This window comes from Oryctolagus cuniculus, chromosome 2 (genome assembly GCF_964237555.1).
Source record: "Oryctolagus cuniculus chromosome 2, mOryCun1.1, whole genome shotgun sequence".
In the NCBI taxonomy this organism is placed as follows: domain Eukaryota; kingdom Metazoa; phylum Chordata; class Mammalia; order Lagomorpha; family Leporidae; genus Oryctolagus; species Oryctolagus cuniculus.
Genome location: NC_091433.1, coordinates 72,488,381 through 72,515,086, shown reverse-complemented (window position 1 = coordinate 72,515,086; position 26,706 = coordinate 72,488,381). Strand labels below are relative to the sequence as shown.

Genomic DNA, 26,706 nt, shown 5'->3' with positions numbered 1-26,706 from the left:
TTGGAGTTACAATTGAGGAGAATAATCAAAGATGTGATATTCCAATTTTACTTCTAGGAAAAGCTCACACAACTATAAGCTACATACACACACACACACACACAAAAACGCTAGTCAGTTAATCAGAAATTAAACCATCAAGTAGTCTTTGATAAGATAATTTCATTGCCAAGAACAGTGCCAATGCTGCTGAATTGTGTTAAGAGCTCCCAAATACATGAAAAGTACAATAAGCATGGTTGTATGGAGCGGCACTTTACATCTTAAATACACATCAATATACCCAAGAAATACTACAATTAACATAAAGTACAATTTACAAAAATAGCAACGAAGAGATCATTAATGAATTTGTTGAATGAAAAAATCTAAGCATGCTTACAAAGAAAGGAATCAAACCAGAAATCATTGACCTACTTCTTTTCCCAGTAAACGTGGCTAACAAAGGAATTATACAAAGGCTGTAGGATCCCACGACCAGCAGTGTCAATAAGGTGGCATCATAGTCCCTCTCTGAACCAGGCGGCGGGGTGAGTGTAGAATTGATGAAGATTTGTGAAGAAATATCAGTTTCTGTACAACTGCGAAATCCTCCTGGTATAGTCATTTAAAAGGATCAGAGCAAGCTTATGCAGGAAAAACTGCAGCCATGTTCACTCTCATATGCCTCATGCTTGCTCTTAGTGAATTTGAATGGAGGGAGGGAAAAAAAAAAAAAAAACCTGTAAGCTCCAAGGCACTACACACAACAGATTTCACCAGCTAGCAAATCAAACTGAGAAGGAGACTCATTGATTTGAATGCTCAATCTACAACACGGACCCTTGGCTACTAGACAGGCTCAGTGGGTGTACGGTAAACCCCTTTGTTGAAAAACAAAAAGCCACAGACAAAGGCATTTTACAACCTCCTTAGGAGTGTCAGACACGGCAGTGAGACGGTGGCCAAGTTAACATGGCTGGCGACGGCCAGCACCGGATCACAAAAGCACTAGAGGATGTGTCTGCTCCCAGTGCTACAAAGTCCATGGCAAGGGTCTTCCCTGCAGAGCAGGTTGGTGACTCTGCTTTTGGCAGTTTTATTTTTAAATGTACATTGCCGGACAGAAAGCCAGAAGTGTGGCCTGCCACGTGTGCATGACTTTTGCAAATTCAAAGAGAACTAGCTGCTATAAGCAAACCTTTTTGCTTTTTGCCACAACTTCAAAATTCAAGCAGCAAGCAGGTAATAATCCCATTTAAATAACATATCCCAGTGTTTCAACGTGCCGGTATGCAGGCTGTACTGTCATGAGACTGGCTGCTGCTGCTGCTCCATGACCCGTCAGAAGTGTGCTCATTAATTCAGTCATTAATTCAGTGCCTGTCATCCATAAACAATTCTATCACGTACTGGCTATGTGACTTTGGAGGAGTAACAACGTCTCTGAGCCTCAGTAACTCCATATGTGAAGTCAGGGGAACAGCAGCAATTAAGGCGAAAATAATCAAACAACATCTGGTAACTAATACTGCTCCACATTCAGAGGATTCCATAACCGTTTCTCTACTTTGTACCTGTCTCCTAATTAAAAGGGGGAATTTTCCTGACCCTAAAGTAGAACCACCACCCATCTTCTCCTACCCACAGGCTTGTATCTGTTCAGCGTGGTGTTCTAGTCATGGTAACTACTTAAAATAAGCACCATGTCTCTGTATGCCATTTCCCTCACTCACCTATTGCAGTGGCTGTGCAGGGCAGAGACTTCACAACCATGTGAATTAATTCATGTATTATTTGAGGAGAAGAAAATGAGGTAAGTACTTAGTCCAAATACATCTTTGCAATTAAAAGGACAGTTCAAATAACTTACCAATTTTATACAAACAAAACAGAATTGGCACTAGCTGAAACTTTAATTTTAAAGTTTAAATCATTTACAGGAACTAGCATCATGGGTAGCGAGTTAAGCCATCATTTACAGACGATACTGAAGCACCAGTTCAAGTCCTGACTGGTCCACTTCTGATGGAGCTTCCTGCTCATGTGCCTGGGATGGCAGAGTAAGATGGCCTAATACTTGGGCCTCTGCAATCCAAGTGGGAGGCCAAAAGGGAGTTTTGAGCTCCTGGCTTGGGCCTGGACCAGCCCCAGCTGTTGCAGCCATTTGAGGAGTGAACTAGCTCTTTCTGTCACTCTGCCTTTCAAATAAATGAAATATTCTTTAAAAAATCATTTAGAGGGGCCAGCACTGTGGCATAGTAGGTTAAACCTCTGCCTGCAGGGCTGGCATCCCATATGGGTGCTGGATTGGTGTCCCAGCTGCTCATCTTCTGATTCAGCTCCCTGCTTATGGCCTGGAAAAGCAGTGGAAGATGGTCCAAGTGTTTGGGCCCCTGCACCAGCATGGGAGACCCGGAAGAAGCTCCCGGCTTCTGGCATCGGATCAGCCCAGCTCCAGCCGTTCTGGCCATTTGGGGAGTAAACCAGCAGAATAAAGACCTCTCTGTAACTCTCTCAAATAAATAAATAAAATCATTTAGAATTGGGCTTGAAGTTATAATATATTAGTCATATTATACTGAATCTAACGTGCAAAGTAAAAGATTACTAAATATACAAAGAATCTTCAGAAAGTACATGAAAAATGATATAATGAAAAAACTATGTAAGGATTTCAAAAATTTTTTGCACAAAAATAAACTTACTTTTAGTTTTGTTTTTCCAATGAACATTTTGAAATGTTGTGTGTCTATAAAATGCAGTCTGCTATAAAATAAGTGAAACTAAAATAATCTTTTCTCTGATTTCCAGCTGGGCTCCACGAGGCCCTGGACTGCTATTCTCACCTTAAACAACCCCAAAACAGCCCCTCTTCAAACGATGTACTTCAGAATCCTTCATACAAAAGATAATACCAGGTGTCAACAATAAACCAGGTGCTTTTGACACATAATGATTTCAGTTTCACTGCCCATTCAAGAGAGAATGTTTTTCAAAGAATTTGGTTTTCCTGCCAAACTTTCAGAACAATTCCCAGGAAACAGCGTGCCTATGTTTCCCTAAGCACAGAAACAAAACATCTACCATTTATCTTGTAGTGCAGCTGTTTTTCTTGTAACTACTGTATCAACAACCCCAAAGTTAGACCTGAGATGGACTTACAGTTATTGCTGTAAGTGCTCTGCTCACTGTGGGTGCTGGCAACCGAGTGGGTGCTTCCTGTCTTCCGCAGCACCGAGCTCTTCAAAGAGGCTTTGGATTTGGGGAGTGGTCTAGGCAAGTTCATCCAAGAGGGCTGTGCCGTTTTCAAGGATGCAGGTTTTCCTTGGAATATCAAAAAAAAAAAAAAAAAGTTTCCACTGCTATTCATTTTAAAGCTCAGAGCTTTAAGCTTGTAAGCTCAAACTTCTCCCCCATCAACCGAGTGAGAAAGCCAAACAAGCATTCACCCCTTACGTGACTTCAGCTCAAAGAGGAAAGCTTTAGAGACACATGTATGTCGTCTGCACTCAGGGCAGAAGAGTAGAGATGATAAGGCGACTGGGATATGAGAAGTTGGAAGTTCACATAACCCTGTGAAGGGTATATATCTTCTCTCAAGGAAAATCACATGAGCAAAGCTGTTGGCACAGTTGAAATCAAAGAATAAACAGATATGACCCTCCTCCCATTGCTAATTAAAACAAATTAGTCTGTGCACACACTAGGCTACCAGAAAAAAATACACACATGTAAATAGATGAAAATTTGAAAACAACTAAAACAAGAAAAAAAAATTGATCAAAACATTTTGAAAAATGCCTATGGCCTAACACCAGGTGGTGCTATATTAATATTCTTTCTTCATCTCATCTTTGTTACTCACCAAGTTTTATTTGCCAAACTTTTATCGTCTTTGCACTGATTCCCAACTCTTTCCTGCACCACCAAGTGTTTCCCGTCAGCAGAGAAACATGTATACTCTCTACCCTTTGACACCACTCTAGTCTGATGCTCATACCTGCTGCCCAAAATCCCCAATTTCAATCTGCTGCTCTTTGCTCATAGCCCTCTCCAGATTCATCCCCTTGCAAAGTCTACTAACGTTCCTTTAACCATGCTTAAAGATGAATCTCAAATTCATGCCTGCAGCCCTATCCTCCTTCTGAATCCTAATGCCACTCAAATTTTAAAATTTTCTTTATTTATATTATAGTTGAAAGAGACAGTGAGAAAGGATCTTGCACCCAGTGGTTCACTCCCCAAATGCCCACCATGGCTGGGGCTGGTCAGGTTGAAGCAAAGAGCTGGGAAATCCAAATGGGGCTCTCACATGGTTGTCAGAGACCCAGATATTTGAGCCATCACCTGCTGCCTGCAAGGGTGCATGTGAGCCAGAAGCTGGAAATGCAAGCGGAACCAGGACTCCAACCCAGGCACTCTGATAAGATACGTGGGTATTCTAAGTGGCACCTTAAACACTATGAGAAAAGCCAGTCCCTGCCACTCACATTTTAAATTCTTTGAGTGTTTCAACATGGACAGACACCTCCCTCCTATCGATGCCAATTATAGCTCCCTTTCTCCTTTTTTCATAGTCTCATTGCATTAGAATCCTCCTTTCTTCCCCAGATCCACCTACAAGGAGCACCAAGTCTCTCAGCGCTACCAGCATTACACATCTACAGAGTATTGGGAATTGAAAAGGACCTTCCCCTGAAACACTACTGTGTCATATTACGAATGGCGCTCTGAGTAAAATGTCGCTGCTGGAAGCTCAGGCTCCCTTCTCTGTGCCAGTGAGCTCATCACATCTCACGTGAACAGAGGAAAAGGACAAATCCCTTAGAGGTCTGTCAATTGAAATCATCACAGTACAGTTCTCCCTGGCTGCTGCCTGACCCCTGCACTATTCTTTCACATCCGCACGTGCTCTGCTCCAGTCAACCCAGTGTTCACTCTCACATCTGGGCGTACCACGTGCTGCTCTACTGTCTTGGACACATCACTTCCTTTTAAACAGTCTTCCTCTTCTCAATCTGAATCCTGGGGGTCCTCATTCTCTCCTTACATCTTGCCCAGACCATAGCAGACTCCAACAGTCCTGTCCTTCCATCCTTTCCAACACCATCAAGTTGATCTCCTTTATATGAAAAAGGACTGATCTAAATTAAAATTTGAGATTGCCCATTATCTACAAGGTGGTGATATTTTCTTTAATCCTCTTAATATTTAAAGTCACCAGAGGCCATTGTAAGGATGATTCCTCTCACATCCAAGCCCCAGCCCAACTAACCCGCACCCCCACCCCTCAACACCACAGCCTTCGTTTGGTCTTTTTCAAGGCTATGTTACTTCCCTGTGCATGCTCATCAGTGCTACTTCAACAGCCTCCTTTCCATCCAATACCCTGTCTCTGACCAGTGAATATAAAGCCAGTTGATGGCTCTGTTCTGAATCTTTGCTACTCATCTGAAGCTCCACCACACATCTATTGGATCACAATCAGAATTCTAACGAGAAGCCCTGGTAAGGAAAACACACCCTCAACTCCAGCAGCAGTGTGGGCCTTTCCTCCCAGGGACACCCTCACATGCCACGTACTTCCTTCTGACAATCAGCTCTGCTCCTCTGAGGTCCCTGAGAGCAGGACTGGTTCCTTAGTAAATGCTGTCCCTTGGGATCGAGCCAAGTGTCTAGCATAGAGTAAGACGTAGTGTTTGCTTAATGAACTTTTATTTTAATGACAACAGTAAATTATGATAATGTCTGCTTTCATATCTCCATGGAAGCATGAAACATGTAACTCACTTTTACAAGATGATTTGACTCTTCAGTGTAACTACAAGAAAAGGAGATAATCTTGTTTACATCCTTTCCAGTGATTAGCAAATATTAGCTAGTTACCCACGTGACTTTCTATCTAGCCACCAGTTTTGCTTGCTTTTGGAGGAAAGGAAGCAAAACAGGTTTTGAACAGAAATTTATCAAACTGCTGCAACTTCAACAAAAACATCGATGAGCACCCAATACAAGGAACTGATCAAAACTTCTGGACCACAATACAGTCAAGGCTCATGAAGTTTTAAAAATCAGCTGCTGCTTCAGAAAGCAGGCCTCCTAGCTTGGCTTCTGAAAGTATCACAGGTCTTCACGGCATTTGTCAGGATACTCGAAGTGTCCAACACACAGCCTGCACCGGAAGCAAGCCTACCCCGGTGCCCAGAGGCCATTCCCCATCCCATCTTCACAAGCCTCACTGCCACTCTCACCCAGCCCCACCCCTCCACCTCCTAGCCAGTGTCTTCCCCATTCCATCAACACTCTTGACTAGTGAGCACTGAGGAGCCTAGATTATGTCTATTTCAGCAAAGATTTGCTCTTTGATAGAGAGTAAACCTAACAGCAGATTATGATTATTTTTCCAGTTTACAGAGGAGAAAACTAGTCAGTGGTTACATAACTTACTTAAGTCACAAACCTCATCTGGGACAGTGAGGGCTGGAATCCAGGCACCCAACCAGCAACCCAAGGTGCCCTCCTCTGTGCCACAGAAGGGGAGCACTGCAAGTAGAGGAAGGGGTACTGGGCTCAGAGGTGGCAGAGTTCCATCCTGAGCCCTACTTCTCAGTAGAGGAATGATAAAAATAGTACGGCTACAACCAAGGCATTCGAGTGTTTCACCAGCAGCCCCAACGTTTCACTTAATTTGAATGTTGCCCTAAAGTAGTTATAAGTGCATTTCGGATACAGAAGCTAAAAAGCATACACAGCGTAAGTGACACAGAAAGACCTGGCGATACAGGGCAGAGAAACTGCCAGTAACCTGAGCACCCAGCTCTCGCACAGTGAAATCAATGCAGGACTCCTCCGGCTCACGGTCCTGAGAAGGTGACATTTCCCCATTTAGGCCACGTGGTGTAACTGATCCAGATGTGAAAGATAAAGACTGAAGATCTACTTGCAGAGATATTGTTGGACTGAGTTGTTTATCTTCAGCTCATACATTTATCATAGACTTACAGACAATGGATTTGTTTTGATTCCTTAATTATTACCATTTTTGCCTGGGGAAAATCTGAAAGGAATAATATTTATACTCTCCCTTATACAGAAAAACAGAGTCTATGGGATTTGAACTATATCCACACTACCCAATCAATTTACTATGAAAACCTGATTAGGGGCCCACACTGCAGCATGGTGGGTTAAGCCTCTTCCTGCGATACCAGCATCACATATGAGTGATGCTGTCCCAGCTGCTCTACTTCCAATCCGGCTCCGCACTAATGCACCTGGGAAAGCAGTCGAAGATGGCCCAACTGCTTGGACCCCTGAACCCACATGGGAGACCTGGATAAGGCTCCTTGCTTTGGATTGGCCCAGCCCTGGCTGTTAAGTCATCTGAGGAGTGAACCAGCAGATGTAAGATCTCACTCTGTCTTTCCCTCTCTGAATTCTGCCTTTCAAATCAATCAATCAATCAATCTTTAAAAAAGGAAAGGAAAGAAAACCTGATTAAGTGTACTGTGCTCAGCAACAATCAGTAAAGAATACCTTGCAAAGAAATGCCAAAGGGAAGGTTTATGAAGTGAAAAAAAAGGACAATGTTAACATCACTCTACTTTCTAGAAACAGTAGAATGATGCTTTCCAGGGACAGCAAGGGATGGGGAGGGCAGACAATAGGAAATTATTCAATAGGTATATAGTTTCATAATGCATAATAAATAAGGTCAAGAGATTGCTAGGGGGGCTGGCGCTGTGGCGCAGCATGTTAACGCCCTGGCCTGAAGCACCGGCATCCCATGTGGGCGCCGGTTCCAGTCCCGGCTGCTGCACTTTTGATCCAGCTCTCTGCTGTGGCCTGGGCGGGCAGTGGAGGATGGCCCAAGTCCTTGGGCCCCTGGACCTGTGTGAGAGACCCTGGTGCAGCTCCGGCCATTGTGGCCAATTGGGGAGTGAACCATCAGATGGTACCTCTCCTCTATGTAATTCTGATTTTCAAATAAAATAAATCTAAAGAAAAAAAAAAAAAGAAAGGACCAAGTTGTCAGAGAAGGAGATCTCCTCCTTGGGGGTACAGTGATCAAAGCTTTCTTTTTTTAAAAAAAAAAAAAAAAAAAAGGACAATGCCTGTGTTTAACAATACTGTGTTATGCACTTAAAAATTTGTTAAGAGGGTAGATCTCATGTTAGGAATTCTTACCAAAAAAAGACAAGACAAACAAAGGCAAAGAAATAGGACTTGGAGAAAGCAGTGGTAGTTATGAAAGGTAGGAAATGATTGAATGCCACCAAATTATCAGATGTCACTGAGAAATTACCAGACTAGGTATAGAAAAACTCCCAATTGTGTTGCAATTAGACTGAAAGTTCAACACCAAAAATAAAATTGAACTGTAGAAATAAGAGCTCCATTTTTGTATGACCTCTCAAGCAGAAGAACATTCTATCTTTCAAGGTTATACTGACCTACCTACTGACAAAGTCCTGAGCCATGCACCACAGATATATGCAACTGTCATTGGCACAGCACAGTGGGACATGCAGGAACGGAGGGAAGCGGCAGGGCTGAGGGGTTTTCTCTTCATCCTTGCTTAGCACTTACAGATGACTCCAGATGAAAAATCTTTCTAAAATAAGCGTATTTTATAATAAAAGTTAACAAATATTATTGGAGTCAATGGATTCAACTTTTTACGTTTTTTAAAATTTATATTTTCATTTTCTTTGAAATGCAGAGAGAGCCAGCCACAGAGAGGCAGATGAAGTAAGATCTTCCATCCGCTGGTTCACTCCCCAAGTGCCTATAGCAACCATGGCTGTGCCAGGCCAAAGGTCAGGAGCCTAGAGCTCAACTACTACACCAAATATACACAATGGGATCAAATCTATTTTTCAATTTTTAGTTCTCAACAGATTCAATATGATTTGTAGATACAATTCTAAGAATATAATGATATCCCCTTTGTATCTCCTGCCCCATCCTCTTGCCTGCATTCCTTTTTTGATTTCTTTTTTAGTTTTTAAGATAACATGTTTTAAACTTATATTACAGTAAAAAGGCTTAAAGCTTCACCAAATAATAAGTTTAGCCAGTAAAAACCATAAAGACCCTGGGTTAGTGGAAATACAGACAACAGCTATAATAACAACTGAATGGAAAAGTGACCATTTCACCAATATGCAGTAAGTTTTAAAGTAACCACAGATCATTAAAATTATAGTAACATATTTAACCATAGGTTGACAAAGGTATAAAAAAAGTTTTACAAAGCTATACGTGCAGCAGTACTGATACATACAAAAAAATTTTTTTTCTTTCTTGATGCCTTTTAAGATTTTAGCTCCCACATACAAGAGAGAACATGTGGTATTTGTCTTTCTGGGTCTGGCTTCTTTCACTCGATATGATGTCCTCCATTTATGTCCATTTTCCTGCAAATGGCAGAATTTCATTCTTTTCTATAGCTGAATAACATTCCATTATGTGTATATACCACATTTTCTTTATCCATTCATCTTATGGAAACGTTGGTTGATTCCAAACTTTGGCTAATGTGAACAGCGTTGCTATAAACACAGTGCTGCATCTATCTGTTTCATTCATTGTGCTCAATTCTTTTTGGTGTATACCCCGTAGTGGAATTGCTGCATTTTATGGCAAGTCTCTTTCTAGTTTTACAAATTTCCACAGTGGCCGGCACCATGGCTCACTTGGCTAATCCTCCGCCTGCGGTGCTGGTACCCCGGGTTCTAGTCCCAGTTGGGGCACCAGATTCTGTCCCGGTCACTCCTCTTCCAGTCCAGCTCTCTGCTGTGGCCTGGGAAGGCAGTGGAGGATGGCCCAAGTGCTTGGGTCCTTCACCTGCATGGGAGACCAGGAGAAGCACCTGGCTCCTGGCTTTGGGTCGGCGCAGCGCGCTGGCTGTAGCGGCCATTTGGGGGGTGAACCAATGGAAAAGCAAGATTTGTCTCTTTCTAACTCTGCTTGTCAAAAAAAAAAAAAAAAAAGAAAAGAAAGAAATTTCCACACTGGCTGCACTAATTTACATTCCCACCAACAGCATATAAGCGTTCCCCTTTGTCCACATCCTTGCCTGCATTTGTTCCTCACTGTGTTTTAGATTGAGCCATTCTGACAGAGGTAAGGTGATCTCATTATGCTTTTGATTTGCATTTCCATGATGGCTAGTGATGTTGAACATTTTTTCATATATTCCTGGCCATTTGTATTTCTTCTTTTGAGAACTGTCTATTGAAGTCCTTTGCCCATTTCTCAACTGGATTGCTTGCTTTTTCTGTTGTAGAGTTTTTAAAATTGCAGATACATTCAGAACATTAATCCTTTGTCAGACAGGTGGTTTGCAAATATTTTTTCCCATTCTGTTATGTGTCTCTTCACTCCTTTGCTGTGCAAAAGCTTCTGAGTTTGATATAGTTCCATTTGTTAAGTTTTGCTTTTGTTGCCTGTGGTTTGGTGGTCTTGTCCAAGAAGTCATCCCTTACACCAATGTCTTGGAGCATTTCCCCTATGTGTTCTTCCAGACTTCATAGTCTCAAGTCTTAAATTTAGGTCTTTGATGCGTCTTGAGTTGCTATTTGCATATGGTGAGAGGTATGGATCTAATTTCATTCTTCTACATATGTACATCCAATTTTGCCAACACCATTGTTGAAGAGGTTATCCTTACTCCACTATATGGTCTGAGCACTTTTTTCTAAAATCAGTTGGCTGTATGTATGTGGATTAATTTCTGGGCTCTCTTCTGTTCCACTGATCTATGTAGCAGTTTCTATGCCAGTACCATGCTATCTTGATTAGTCTATCTTTGTAGTGTGCTTTGAAGTCAGGCATTGTGATGCCTCCAGCCCGATTTTTCTTGTTGAGGATCACTTTGGCTATTCTGGGTCTTTTGTGATTCTATACGAATTTTAGGATTGCTTTTCCTAGTTCTGTAAAGAATGTCACTGGTATTATTTTTAGGGATTGCATTGACTCTGTAGATTGCTTCAGATAGTATAGATATTTTAATGATAATTGAGGTCAAATTTAATCAAAGACACTGAAGTTAAAGAAACCAAGAAATGACACGTTGGATCAGTAAATAGATTCTAACAAATACTTGAATTCCTATGTTTATTTTCTTCAATTCTTTCACTTTTATTAAGAAGAAACTCAAGAAAGAAGTCAAAGCTTTAATTGATGATTTTATATGGTTATAATGGAAACAGACATTTTACTCCTGGAAAGCTATTTATAATTCCATTATTTGGATGTTTCCTAGGACTGGAAATTAAAGACACAGACTGAACTCCTGAGTGGTACCCCTTTGTTCTGGCACTTAAATTAAATGACTCATTCTCTAGGAGCAAGCTCCCACGACTTTCATAGGTATGTAACGGTGTATCTCAACTCCATTCTTTAAGGAAAGGCCTGGGAAAGGTAGGGCCCACACTGCTTAGGGAAGACCTTTCAAGTAATGAGAGCAGTTTCCAGAACTGTGGAAACATCTGCCAGTCAAAGCAATTTTTCTTCTCTGACCTATCAACTGTACACACATCAAGTCAGTTTTGGCGTATTTTTCACAAGACTATTCAGAACTGAGAAAATAATGTGTCATTCTTTACAACTGGTAAAGTTCAAGGGTTTTGAAGATGAATTTCAATTAGCTAACAACAACAAAAAAGACTGACTAGAACTTTAGAAGACATACTACAAAAAGTTCATGGAAAAGATAATTAAAGGATAAGTTCATTCTGGTCCAAGAAATTTTGAAAACCAGGTACTTTTTTTTATATGACACATTTTCTATGAACTTTTTCAAGACTCCTTGAATGCTTGGATTTCAAAAGTCAGAGTACCAATATAAACATTTTTTAACTTCTATTTAATAAATATAAATTTCCAAAGTACAGCTTTCAGATTACAGTAGCTTCCCCCCCATAACTTCCCTCTCACCCGCAACCCTCCCATTTCCCACTCCCTCTCCCATCCCATTCACATAAAGATTCATTTTCAATTATCTTTATATACAGAAGATCAATTTAGTATATATTAAGTAAAGATTTCAACAGATAAACATTTTAATTTCAGTTTCCATGGGATTTTTGAAGTTCCTTTGTATATTAACTTAATAAAATCTGGACAATGGATTCACATGAGGGGGTGTGTTATACAAGTACTTACTGGCTTCCCTAATAAGTTAACTTCAAGTAATCACAAAGTTCACTTGTATACTGTTAGAAACACCTGACATCTTACAACAGAAATCACTACCAAATGTTTTCAAGAAATTAGAAACCGCTAGAGAAGATATTGCATCCCAGCCAAATATGGTATATTGTGTTGTGGTTTGCATTTCTTACAGGAATAGAGATCTCATGGGGAAGAAAAAGAAAATGAGGCTGGAGAGATGGATACAGTTGGGTGAGAAATGACATTAAATGCCAAACCATGATGGCAGGTGTTTGGTGTAGTGGCTAAGACACTGTTTGGACACCCATATCCCATATGGGAGGTGCCTAGGTTTAAGTCTCAGGTTCACTTTTTTTTTTTTTGACAGGCAGAGTGGACAGTGAGAGAGACAGACAGAGAGAAAGGTCTTCCTTTTGCCGTTGGTTCACCCTCCAATGGCCGCCACGGCTGGTGCGCTGCGGCCGGCGCACCGCGCTGATGCAAAGGCAGGAGCCAGGTGTTTATCCTGGTCTCCCATGCGGGTTCAGGGCCCAAGCACTTGGGCCATTCTCCACTGCACTCCCGGGCCACAGCAGAGAGCTGGCCTGGAAGAGGGGCAACCGGGACAGAATCCGGTGCCCTGACCGGGACTAGAACCCGTTGTGCCGGTGCCGCAAGGCGGAGGATTAGCCTAGTGAGCCACGGCGCCGGCCAGGTGCACTTTCAATTATAGCTTCCAGGCAATGTTCACCTTCAGAGGCAGCAAGTTGACAGCTGGAACAGCTGGGTTCCTGCCATCTTCATGGGAGACCAAGCTTGAGTTCCCAGCTCCTGGCTTTAGCCTGGCTCAGCTGTTGCAAGCATTTTGGGAGTGAACCAGCAGTTGGATTAGTTCTCTCCGTAATAAATGCTAGACTAAGATTTGCGATCTTTGCTTCTAATCATAGACATGGTGGAGAGATGGGGAGAAGGGCATTGCTTTCTCACCATTTACATCTGAACCTGGTCTGTAGTGGGGCCCATGAAACTGACTGAAGAGTTTGAAATCCAGAAAACAAGTTAGGAGGCTATTGCACCTGCCAGAGCTGGAGGAGTGAGGATCTTAACTCAACAATGAAAAGCAGATTACTGAGGTCAGTTTGTATGATATAAACATTAATAAGGCAAGCAGGTGGCAGGACCATTAACTGCTGGACTTGAGAAGAGTTAACTGCCGAATAGATATAGTTAAAATATAAAAGATTAAACTATGTTTACAGCGATAATTACATCCTGGGATCTCTAAATGCAGCTATATAGAGAAGGTGACCCTTGCAGTCATTACCTACAACACCCAGGAATTATTTTTAAATTAAAGTCTACCCAAAGCAATAAAAAAATTGAAAATAAGTTATGAAAGAAATAAATTGTACATACTTCAAACTGGCTGCTGGTTCATTCCAAAATAACCTTAAAGGACCAGTTCCTCTAACACTAATATAAATGTACTAAGGATTTAGCTCCAATAGAGTATTAGTGTGTATGTTACTTAAATAAACAGGATAGGATACTTAAAAAGTCAGTACTAAACAGTATCAACAGCTTTCTTATATACCCAAGAGAAAACAGACTTTACAAGCACTTAGCAAGAAGAAGCAGCTGCATACACAGACATATGCATACATATCATATTTCTCTGAATAAATTTATGGAAAAAGTGCCAGTCCTATTCAAAAAATTCAAACATGAGGGAAACAAAGATTTGAATAAGTGTACATACATGTTAATTATTCCCTAAATTCATATCTTAATTGAATGTTATCCAATTTGACCTAAATGTGAATATTTTTAAAGTGGAATTGGGAGTTTTTTTTAAAACAACACTTTAAATCATCTAAAATCATTAAGAAAAGGCAAAATGTTCTGGAAAAAATAATGAGAAGATTGCAACTCCAACAACAAAAAGCAAACAATCCCATTAAAACGGCTGAAGGAACTGAACTGACATTCCTCCAAAGAATTAATACAAATGGCCCACAGGTACATTAAAATACGCTTAAATCACTAGCAATTAGGGGAATGCAAATTAAAACCTCAATGAGATGTCATTTTGAACCTGCCAGGATGGCTATTATAAACTTAAAAACACACAGACACAAATTACTGGCAAAGATGTGTAGTAATTGGTGCTACACTTCATCTTAGCCAAAAGGCTGAGATGCGATAAAGATGTGGATTAATTGGAGTCCTTGAGCACTGCTGGTGGAAATGTAAAATCTAAAAAAAGCACAGCACAAATTCACCCTATGATCCAACAATCCCACATTTAAGTTTACATCCAAAGAACTGAAAGCAAGGACACAAATACCCATGTATACAGCAGTAGCAGTCACGAAAGCCAAGACATGGAAGCTACCCAAATGCCCATGGACAGATGAATGAATAAACTAAAGGTGCAACATACAAACAGCAGAGTATTATTTGGCCTCAAAAATTAATAAAATCTTGACACATGTTATGATGTGGATGAACCTCGAAGACATGATGCTAAGCGAAACAAACCAGTCACAAAAGGTCAAATACTGGGGCCAGTGCTGTGGCACAGTAGGTTAATTCTCCACCTGCAGTGCTGGCATCCCTTATGGGCACCAGTCCTAGTCCAAGTCGCTCCACTTCGATCCAGCTCTCTGTTGTGGCCTAGGAAAGCAGCAGAAGATGGCCCAAGTGCTGGGCCCCTGCACCTGCATGAGAGACCCCAAGGAAGCTCCTGGCTCCCAGCTTCAGATCAGCTCAGCTCTGGCCATTGCGGCCATGTGGGGAGCAGACCAGCAGATGGAAGACCTTTCTGTCTTTCTCCCTCATGGTCAAATACTTCAAATAAATAAATAAAATCTTTAAAAAAAAAAAAAAAAGGACAAATACTGTCCGATTTTCCTAAGAAGAGGATCCTGGAGTAGTCAAACTGAGAAAGTATAATTGTACCTGTCAGGGCCCAGGAGAAAGGGAGAATTGGGAGTTAGTGTTTACTGAATATAGAATTTCAGGTGGGGAAGACAAAAAAGTTCTGAAGATGGATGATGGTGATAGTTACACAACAGAAAGGTACTTGATTATTATAGAACTGCACATCCAAAAAGGGTAAAATAGTCAATTCTATGTAGTGTGTATTTTGTGATGTTTTCAAAGTCCAAAAAGTCATGAAAACAAACTTGTGTAACTAGGTAGCAAGGGATATTAAAAGTGATAGAGGCTGGCGCCGCAGCTCAATAGGCTAATCCTCCGCCTTGCGGCACCGGCACACCGGGTTCTAGTCCCAGTCGGGGCGCCGGATTCTGTCCCGGTTGCCCCTCTTCCAGGCCAGCCCTCTGCTGTGGCCCGGGAGTGCAGTGGAGGATGGCCCAAGTGCTTGGGCCCTGCACCCCATGGGAGACCAGGAGAAGCACCTGGCTCCTGCCATCGGATCAGCGCGGTGCGCCGGCTGCAGTGCACTGGCCGCGGGGGACATTGGAGGGTGAACCAATGGCAAAAGGAAGACCTTTCTCTCTGTCTCTCTCTCTCACTGTCCACTCTGCCTGTCAAAAAAAAAAAAAAAAAAGTGATAGAACAATGATCACCATAAAACTATTTACAGAGTGATAAAATGGGGCAAAAAAATCTCAAATACAAAAACCTCAAGAGGGAACAGAGATATTTCAAACTGGCTAACACTGATTTTTTAAAATGCAAATCTGGGAAGCAGTGTGGCATAGTGAGTGGTTGGAAGTCAACCCTCTGTAGCAGGGCTGCTCAAGTTCAAACCCAGCTTCACCACAGGCTGGAGCTGGCTGGGAGCAAGTCACTGCTTCTACCTCCTCAAGCATATGAATGGGGCTGTTTACAATGGTACTTACCTCCTGGGTCCTCGTATGAGTTCATGATTTAAAAATGCAAACATAGCAAGTACTGTATAAATATTGCAACCAGTTCGCACCATCCATCAAAATAAATTGAAACCAGAAACTACTGGTGGGATTACAAATGAAACCACGGCGGACATTTGGCCTAGCAGTTAAGAAACTGATTTCCTACATTGTGGTGCCTGGGTTTGAAGCCTGGCTCCAGTTTTTGACTCCAATTTCCTGCTAACATAGACCCTGGAAGGCAGCAGTGATGGTCCAAACACGTGGGTGCCTGCAGTCAACATGGGAGACTGGAATGAGTCTCCAACTCCTGGCTTCAATACTTATTTCCAGTTTCAATTATTTGGGGAGTAATCCAGTAGATGGGAGTTCTTTCTCTCTGCCTCTCAAACAGTAAATAAGATTTTTGAAAATGGAAACAATATGAAATACCTGCATGGACCTCCCCTTTGAGTAGGGAAAATAAAGGAAAAATTGAAAGAAACAATATATTTGATAACCTGAAACTTTTTTAAATTTAAAAATCACCATATACAAATAAAAAGGGCATATGGTAAAACAAAGGATAAAACAATACTGTCCAATCAGCAGCATACACCTTCCCCAACATATCGATGCATAATAAATGTAGACAAGAGAGTAAATTTACAAAGCTGATACAATTTTTGAAATGTTTAAGGATCCAGCCTCAGCACAATCTTTCCTGGCTACCCAACTGTCATTCCACATCCCCATCTCCAGGGCACACATCCTGCAGGAAGGTTTAAACAGCCAAGCTCTCATTTCCCAACCTTTCTTGATGCTGGTGGTGACCACGTGATCCAGTCTGTGCCAACAAGATGTGAGGGTTACAGGGCTGCTGTGTAAGGTTTCCCCTCCCTGAGAAGTGTACAGAGGCATGTCTGGAGAAAGCCTCTACTGGGATGCACTGTCCTTAACTTTCCAGCCTCTGAACACACTAGCAGGAGGCTGAGATGTGTGGAACTCTCAGCGACCATATTCTAACTGAAAAGTCAATGACAAAACAAACAGGCAGAGGCAGGAGGAGGGCAGGGAAAGACATGATTATTACTGACTCACCACACCCAGAAGTGCCTACCCCTACACTTCCTGTTAAACACACTATCCTCTGGTTTAGGCCATTTGGTTGGGTTTTCTGTGACATGCTGCAAGTTGTGTTCCTGGCTGCCCTATTGTCCTGCCAGCAGACTTTGGTGCAGTTGCCTCCTTTTTCCATGAAACACTTTGACTTGGCTGACTTCCTCCTCCCTTCCAGGCTGTTCCATCTCGGTCTCCTCTGATTCTTGTTTCCCCAATCCCTTCAGCTACGGAGTACACAAGATGTACTTTCCAGGGAGCTCCCCAGAGGTTTCCTGGACCCATTTCTCCTACCACACATAGTGATCCCATTCAGTCTCATGGCTTTAAATTTCACTTATATGCCCATGAATCCCAAACTTAGGTCATTAAGTATACACTTGTTTATCCAACTGTATACTCTATTACCTCCTCTTAATACATCTATCATTCATCTCACTATCTCTGTAACAGTTCCTAATATCCACCCCAACATCTGTCAACGTCATCCCTCCACACTTCCATTAATAGCAATACTATCTCACCACAACCCATCCCAAGATTACGGCAGTCATCACTGGCTTGTCTTCACTCGCCCCCTTCATTCAATTTAGGTAAACCCTGCTGGTTTGTCTTTGGCACATAACTAGAACACAACCACACCCCACCCTCAACCACAGACTACAAAACCATTATCTATGATGACAGCAATGCTCTCCCTGCTCCCATCCTCACCTCACAGCTATCATAGCGACTCTATTAAAACTGAAGTCCCTCAAGTGGAAAGCCAAAGTCCTTATGGCTTTCAAGAGCAAAGGTAATCCAGCTCTCCATTACCTCTCAAATCCCATCTCCTATTTCTGCTTTCCCCATCTTTTTCCTTGGTTATTCTAGAACGAATCAGATGAGCTCTGCTCTCAGGGTCTTTTCTCTTGCTGTTTGTTCCAACTGGAATGGTTTTTATGCAGATATTCACATGGATGGCTCCTTCAGGCCTTTATTCCTGGTCACAATAACTAAAATCAAAATTAATCCATCTCTGTCATTTCCTATCTCCCTACCCTACTGTAGCATTTTTACCTTCCTTTTAGCATATCTCACAACAAACATAGAATATGTTTTATTTGTTCATTTACAGCCTGTCTCCCATACCACAATTTAACATCAAAATGGGAAGGTTTTGGTCCTTGTATTCAGAGCTACACCCTGACCTTTGATAATTTAATCTATAGTTATTCAGTTGATATGTTAAGTACCAACTATATGCCAATCTGAAGTAAGATGCTGGGGCTGGCACTGGGGCTGGCACTGTGGCATAGCAGGTTAAGCCACCAGCTGCAGTGTCAGCATCCCATACTGGTGCCGGTTCAAGTCTTGGCTGGTCCACTTCTGATCCAGCTCCTTGCTGAAGCACCTGGGAAGCAGCGGAAGATGGCCCAAGTCCCAGGCCCCCTGCACTCACATGGGAAACCTGAAGATGCTCCTAGCTCCTGGCTTCAGCTTGGCTCAGCTCTGGCCCTTGCAGCCATTTGAGGAGTAAACCAGGAATGGAGACACCCCCCCCCCCACTCTGCCTTTCAAATAAATAAATCTTAAAAAAAAAAAAGAGAGAGAGAGAGAGAGAGAAGATATAATTGTGTACCTTCCTTAACAATGAATATTTGAAGAGAGTATTAGAAATGTCAAAATACTTGCCAAGTTCTGGGGAACACTGTTACACACTCAGACTAGGAGTACAGACTTGTCTGCTATTTCTGAAAATAACTGGCAACGTGTACCAAAAGCCTTTAAAGGGCACACACCCATTGATTCCACATAAAGCCTTATGCCAAGGAATTTATCTGACCAGCTCACATATTTATATATCCAGCCCTTCCATGTAGAATTGTGTAATGTACTGAAAAAATAACTAGAAAAAATCCCAATCATCAAAAAAGTTTTATGAAGTAAACAATAAATCACAGCACATGCAGATGATGAAATGCAAGTATTCTAGCAATTAATACCATATTACTAAAAGAATTGAAGAATCTAGGAAAATAAAGGCAGGCATTTGGCACAGTGGTTAAGATGTCATTTGGGATGCTCATACCCCACACTGGAGTGCCTGGGTTTGAGTTCCAGCATTGCTTCCAATTCTGGCTTCCTGCTAAGGTACATCCTGGGAGGCAGCAGGTGATGGATCAAGTAGTTGTGTCCCTATCTCTCTCATGTGGAGAGTTCCCTGCTTCTGGCTTTGGCCTGGCCCAGGCCCAGCCCCAGTTGTAGTGGGCATTTGGGACATGAATCAGCAGATGGGAGATATTTTTCTGTCTCTTTGTCTTTCAAAAAAAAATCAACAAATGAATTAGTTACATACTGTTAGTTAGAAACCTGCTCATTAAATGTACATAAACATGCATAACACATAATACAAAAAGAAAAGACAGTGAACAGTTATGAATTATAAAGTTAAAAACTATTCAGTGGGGCCGGCGTCCCAGCTCACTAGGCTAATCCTCCGCCTTGTGGTGCCAGCACACTGGGTTCTAGTCCCGGTCGGGGCGCCGGATTCTGTCCCGGTTGCCCCTCTTCCAGGCCAGCTCTCTGCTGTGGCCCGGGAGTGCAGTGGAGGATGGCCCAAGTGTTTGGGCCCTGCACCCCATGGGAGACCAGGAGAAGTACCTGGTTCCTGCCATCAGATCAGCGTGGTGCGCCGGCCACAGCGTGCCGGCCGTGGCGGCCATTGGAGGGTGAACCAATGGCAAAGGAAGACCTTTCTCTCTGTCTCTCTCTCACTTTCCACTCTGCCTGTCAAAAAAAAAAAAAAAAAAAAAAAAAAAAAAAAAAAAAAAAACCAGAAAACAAAAAAACTATTCAGTGATAGTGAGATAAAAGGTAGTCTTTTTTTTTTTTGCTTCTCACTTCTCAATTATAATGCAAAAAATATACATTTAAGTAGCCTACTGGAAAGGGGGCAGTGGAAGCTTAATAAACTGTTCAAATTGATTAAATTCTAGATACAAGAAGCATAGAATACAGTTTTCCTTGCTTGGGACAGTGGCCCCACATTCCTTCCCTGACTCTGATAGACCTTGCCTCTGTCTCTCTTGATCGTGTCTCCTGATGACTGCCACCACACTGAATTGTTGGGTCCTGGTTGCCCACTCACCCTCCTCTGTACTGCCACCCACCTGTACTGACTTTGTCCTTGGTCTCTACATTCTATACTCTGAACCCTAGCTATCCCTCTATTTCTATTTCCCAGTACAACAGTCAAGTCCTAAAAATTATTCAGTTCATGTGCAGCCTTATGCTGGGGTCTCAGTTTGAAAAAGTTAAACATTGGGGCCGGTGCTGTGGTGTAGTGGGCAAAGCTGTCAGCTGCAGTGCCGGCATCCCATATGGGTGCTGGTTCAAGTCCCGGCTGTTCCACTTCCAATCAAGCTCTCTGCTGTGGCCTGGGAAAGCAGGAGAAGATGGCCCAAGTCCTTGGGCCCCTGCACCCATGTGGGAGACCTAGAAGACGCTCTGGCCATTGCAGCCATCTGGGGAGTGAACCAATGGATGGAAGACCCCTCTTTCTCTCTCTCTCTCTGCCTCTCTGTAACTCTGCCTTTCAAATAATAAATAAATCTTTAAAAAGAAAAAATTAAACATCAGAAAATAACCAACATACTCTAAGATTGGTCTTTACCTATGGAAAGGCATACCTGTATTACATCATAAAATTACATATTGAAAAAGAAGAATTTACACAAATTTTGGTGTTTGTAACCTCATCCTCTTCTGAAATCCTACAGATTTTTAAGCTTTCTTTTTATTTGAACAGCAAAGTTATGGAGAGGCAGAAGCAGAGAGAAAGGTCTTCCATCCACTGGTTCACTCTCCAAATGGCTGCTGGGCCAAACCAAAGCCAGGAGCTTGATCCTGGTCTCCCACATGGTGCAGGGGCCTAAGCACTTGGACCATCTTCCACTGCTCTCCTAGGTGCATTAGCAGGGAGCTGGATCTGAAGTGGAGTATCTGGGACTCGAACCAGCACCCCTATGGGATGCCCATGCTGCAGGAGGCAGCTTACCCTGCTATGCCACAGCACAGCTCCCTAAATTTTTATTTTTAAATGTTATAAGGGGAAATGTGTTAAGAGAAGAACTCATTGTCTCCCAGTTGGCTGTTAATATCCCGAGGGCAAGAACCACAACTTACTCATCCTACCATTCCTCAGTATCTGGCTTATGACCTACATAGCATACTCTCACAAACTAGCTGTTAAGTGAACGAGTTATCCTCCAGAACACAGAATTTCAGTAACACTTTACATTCCTACATTGCAAAATGCAGTTTCAGTATTTCACATTCTTGAGTTGCCCCAAGCCGTATTATGCTAGTAGAGTATAAGCAGCTGTACTGTGTATAACCACCATCACCTGACTAAATTCAAGGGCAAGCTCACCTAGAAGCACAGGTGAGTCACAACAAAAACACAGCAAGTCTTACGAGAGCAGTAATTTGGGAGAGAAACAAGAACATCCCACAAGGTGAGGTTCTCACGATGACTCCAACTGCACAGAAGTGTAGTGTTCATGGGATACTGTCAGTACCTGCCTCTGCAAGTATATTCACAAAATGCTTCAGGTAGGGATTAAACAAAGTAACTTCCTCAGTCCAGGCCTGGGAACATGCGCCCCACAACTGAGGAAACATCTAAAACCCAGAGTGTGGAGGTGGGCATTCGTCTCTCATTGAGGAGACGCGCTCTCCACAGAGGGGTTCCTGGGTTCAATTCCTGGCTCTGGCTCCTGACTCCAGTTCTTGTTAATGCAGACCCTGGGAGGTAGCCATGATGGCTCAAGTAGTTGCGTCCCTACCACCCACCTGGGAGACCTGGATTAAGTTCCTGGCTCCCAGCTTCAGCTCCATGGTTGTTGCAGGTATTTGGGGAATGAACCAGCAAATGAGAGCTCTCTGTCTCTTTCTGCCTCTCAAATAAATGAAAATAAAATTCAGAGTGTAATAAATGAAAGGTTTAGAACTTTGGTTTCCTTTTCTCAGCTATCATACAAAGAAGATGAACTAGAGTCTTCATTTGTCCATCAGTGAATTTATTCGCCACCAGCCACTCCTGCTGAGAATCGCTAATGAGAAGAGAGGAAAGCACAGTTTCCTGCCTCTTTAGAAGCCAAGATTCATGAGCAGAGTTCCTCTGAGCAGTGGAATCACTGAGACCTCAAAATTGAACTTTATCTCAAGTGTGTTTCCCTTTCCAAGGTGATGAAATGAACAAGTAAACAACATTCTCACTTGGAACAAATCATTCAAACTCATAAAATTGAGCTGGAATAAGAAAGAGGAAGCCATCGAGCCCATCATTCACAGCTGCTATTCTGAATTTCACTCTCCAATCGCCCTACTTAACTCCAAGGGTATCCACATCTACCCACACCAGGGTTCCTGGGTTTGCCTGCAGGTTGGAGACATTTCAATTCTGCCATCGTGTGGTTGTCACAATTAGCCCTGCTGCTCACATCTCTCCTGGCTCTTTGCCCAGGGGCTTCCTTAGCCTTGACACACTTTCCTGCCTTCCACCTCCAACGCATGACATCCCTCTGAGGTGCATCCTAGTCTTGAGTCTCTTCAGATTCAACCCATCCTTCTCAGCCTTTTGGCTAAGATCAAGTGCGAAACCATCCTTCTGCCCAAAATCTTTTTTTTTAAAGATTTATTTTTTTATTTGAAAGGCAGAGTTACAGAGTGCAGAGGCAAAGAGAGCTAGAGGTCTTCCATCCACTGGTTCACTCCCCAAATGGCTCCAATGGCTACAGCTGTGCTGATCTGAAGCCAGGAACTTCTTCCCAGTCTCCCACGCACGATCAGGGGCCCAACTACTTGGGCCATCTTCTACTACTTTCCTGGCAATAGCAGAGAGCTGGATGGGATGCGGAGTAGCCAGGACTCAAACTGGTGCCCATATGGGATGCCAGCACTGCAGGCAGCAGCTTTACCTGTTACACCACAGTGCCAGACCCTGAAATCTCTTCTGGTGAGTCTGTTCCATATTTCACTTTGTGGCCTCGCCATCTACACAGTTAAACAAACAAGATGACCACGGAGATCCATGGGACAGTTCACCACCAGAGATGATCAGATCATCTTTTCCCAAAATATTTAAAATACGTGCTTTACTTTCTATCCACAAAGCATTGCAGGGCCCTGCAAGTCTGCATCTAGACCTAGAACTTATCTGTTCCTGCCCTCCTGGGGGCAGAGGCTCATTACTCACTGAACACAAGTCCTGACTCCACCACACAGCATTTTTTCCGAACTCTCCATCTGCACCTTCGGGAATACCAGCAATCTGCTCTGCAGGAAACCTCCTGAGGGCACATTCCAAGACCAGTTCAAATGCCAACACCCTTTTCCATTCTTCCCTGAGGCCGAGTTAGTGCTGTTCCCTATCCTGTGGATGCACAGTGCTCTGTACCAGTCTCCCTCACACCAAGCTAAACACCATCTCTATATGCATATTGTGTGACAGGTACAGCGTACTGAGCACTGGACAACAGAAAAGGAACCATGACCTGGGATCTATCATCATGGATGCCCTTAGTCAACACAAAGTCTCAGCGAGGCCAGGGCAGTAGAGCTGGGAGCTGAAGCATGAGGAGTTTGTAATGAATTTCTTAGACCCCATTCTACCTCACCCTCTACCTATTGATGGCTACGAGGGCATATTTGCTTAATCGTATGTTTATTCTTAGACCCCAACGACTTCCCAGTACATCACAGGTATTCTAACCATTTCTTGAATGGATAAATAAAAGACTGTATAGGGACACACTTAGCACACTTTATGTGTCATTTCATAAAGAAATCTTCCCCAGAATTCTTGCTAAATGACAACTGTGCAAAATGCCTGGAAACAAATCAAGAACCCACAGTGAAGCTGTCCATGAGGAAGAAACGAGAAGACACTTCTCTCCGAGCTACCTATAGTAGCCTACTTGGTCCAGCCTCACCTCCTTGTCCAACCACTCTCCCAGCCCCTACCACTGCTCCCCAAGCACCCCCACCCAACAAGTGCAAAGATCTTGCCTTGCCACAGAATCTTTGCACCTGCTATTCGCTCGGCCTGGGAAAGCTCCCTCCAGACATCCAGTGTCTCCCTCCCGCTCCTTCAGGTATTTGCTCAAACGTCACCTTCTCAGGAGGCCTTTCTTGACAGCCCCATTTAAAATATACCCCCTTCCCTGCTTCCGGTTTCTTATTATCCTACATACTAATCATTTTTTATTTCCTGGCTCCCCTCATTAGAATTTGCCCCTCTGGTACACTTCATTTCCAGCACTTGAGAGTTCTGAGCAAGCACTGAGCAGACTGTTGTTAACGTACATGTCCTTTAGTGGATGGTCCCTGCATGTCCATTAGTGAAGAGTGCGTGCTAGGACTGCTGTATGTGTGAAGGGCTGGGGAGAAAGTGCACACACCCTCAGACCAGACAGCCTGCACCAGCTATCTCCAGCAATTCTCAACTGTGCAACCAGGCAACCTACTCAAGTTTCTCAAACCTCAAATTCTCACCTTCAGAATGAGAGAATTACGTAGGCATACTTCATGACTAGTGAAAATTGAGATTCTACATGTAAGAGAACTTAAGATACCACATGGCAGGCATATAAGAAATACTCAATATGAAAGCTACTATTAGTATTTTATTGGAGAAAATAAAGAGAGCAGAAAGTGTTTTAATTTCATATAAACAGACCGGTGCCACGGCTCACTAGGCTAATCCTCTGCCTGCGGTACCGGCACACCGGGTTCTAGTCCTGGTTGGGGCACCGGATTCTGTCCCGGTTGCTTCTCTTCCTGTCCAGCTCTCTGCTGTGACCCAGGAGTGCAGTTGAGGATGGCCCAGGGCCTTGGGCCCTACACCCCATGGGAGACCATTCCCGGCTTCGGATTGGTGCACTGGCCGCAGCGCGCCGCCGTGGCAGCCATTTGGGGGGTGAACCAACGGAAAAAGAAGACCTTTCTGTTTCTAACTCTGCCTGTCAAAAAAAATTTTCATATAAACAGAAACATCTATTAGCAACACATTCAAGTTAGCTTTTAGAATATGTATTGGGTAATAATTTAGTTTTTAAGAATATATTCAAGTTTGAAATTTCTCATAGTTTTGCTTACTAGCCCTCTCAAACTCTCACCTAAAAAACTAAAAAGGACATAAAAGTAATTTGAAAAATTTTTTAAAAAAGGTAAGTTCCCTGTAAAAAATGAAAAAAATTCACTTTACCTAAACCAAGAAGGAAACGACTTAGCAAGAAAGAAGAACACTTTTGAGGACAGGCAAGTCAGTACAGGTTTCAGATGTACAACTGCCTTGAAAGGAACTCACCTGATTAACTCACACGAAACTACAACAAAGGTTTATCCTTTCGAGATGCTACTTCTCTTTCTCTCTAGAAGAAAGCCAGAAGCCATCTCTTTCATGGGATGCAGGGCCTTCCACACCCCGTACACAGCCCTTTGTGTGGCTCTGTGGTTGTTGCATAAATGAACATGTGCCTGCTCCAGGTAGGGAAAAGGACCCACAGGGCAGGAGTGTGTCCTGTGCTGCCTCTGCAATCCTGCGCTGGCTCAGGCCACCACTGGAAGGGCAGCTGTATGTTTACAGGGAGGAGCACATACATTTATCATCTAAAACCCGGGATGAACTGGCACTGCCTCCGAAAGGCAGCCACAGGCAGGACTCTGGAGACGCCGGAATCCATCGTGAAGTATGTATTGAGCATACTGCATTCAGCAGCATTAATTTTCAACAACCATGTAAAATCACTTACATCCAGATAAACAACATAGAGCCTTAAGTCAAGACATTCAGGCTTAAAGTGCCTCAGTTTCTCAACCAAGATTTCTTTCTCAACTCCTTGTCATAGTAATAGTGTTTCTTTAGACTGATAATGGACCCCAGGGCCCTACCACCTGGTCTGAATCCCACCTCTGCCAGTTCCCAGCTGCGTAACCTTGGACAAACTGCTTGACTTCTAGGTGGTGGTTCTACATCCACAACACGGGCAAAGTCTCCCAAAGTTATCGTGAGGGTTACATGACTTTAGCAGTGAAACGATTACAATAGAGCCCAGAATGTGGTATTCACTTACTAGTGTGAGCTGCCATCACTGGCATCATAATTAACAGAAATGATCTCTATCACCACCTCATCATATTTAATTGACTACATTAGAAAATACATTTTAAACAAGCACAGATTTTGCTTGTTATAATCATTTATAATCTAGTTTCATATAAATGTCCAAATATTGAGAGGTAGAGTGGAAAAGTTCCATGAGGTTCCATTATAATTCCTTCCCATACTCACTTTAAAGCCTTAAGAAAATGTCTATTTTAATTCTGAGTCTGGTGTTGTCTTTGGTTTTCTGAAAGGGTTTATTGAAAACTCTAAACAGGATGGAACATTCCTACTGCTTACCTTGCAGGAGAAACTTTGTAGCAGTACAGTAGATATTCATGGGTTTCAATTTCCTAATACACAAATGCTTCATTGTCTGGTAAATGGCAACAGATTCTCCATGCTCTAAAGGCACATTGTTTTTGCTTCTTGATTTTTCTG

The 26,706-nt window shown here is 42.7% G+C and overlaps 1 protein-coding gene across 10 annotated transcripts in view; it reads right to left on the bottom strand.

Annotated features, from left to right (window-relative positions):
• Positions 1 to 26,706, bottom strand: part of MTUS1 (microtubule associated scaffold protein 1) — a 163,279-nt gene that overhangs the window by 78,776 nt on the left and 57,797 nt on the right. For 6 of the 10 annotated variants that reach the window (XR_011386321.1, XM_070068467.1, XM_051842585.2 and 3 more), the window contains one exon: positions 3,145 to 3,306. The exons of 1 other annotated variant lie outside the window; for it this stretch is intronic. Coding sequence is in view for 8 of the 9 variants with exons in the window: in XM_070068467.1 (XP_069924568.1) it covers positions 3,145 to 3,306 (162 nt within the window). In the remaining variant the exon portion in view is untranslated. Of the gene's footprint in view, positions 1 to 417; positions 675 to 3,144; positions 3,307 to 3,431; positions 3,601 to 16,810; positions 16,974 to 26,706 lie in introns of those variants that run through there. 3 more of the 10 variants (XM_051842589.2, XM_008251057.4, XM_008251076.4) reach the window with 3 other exon arrangements.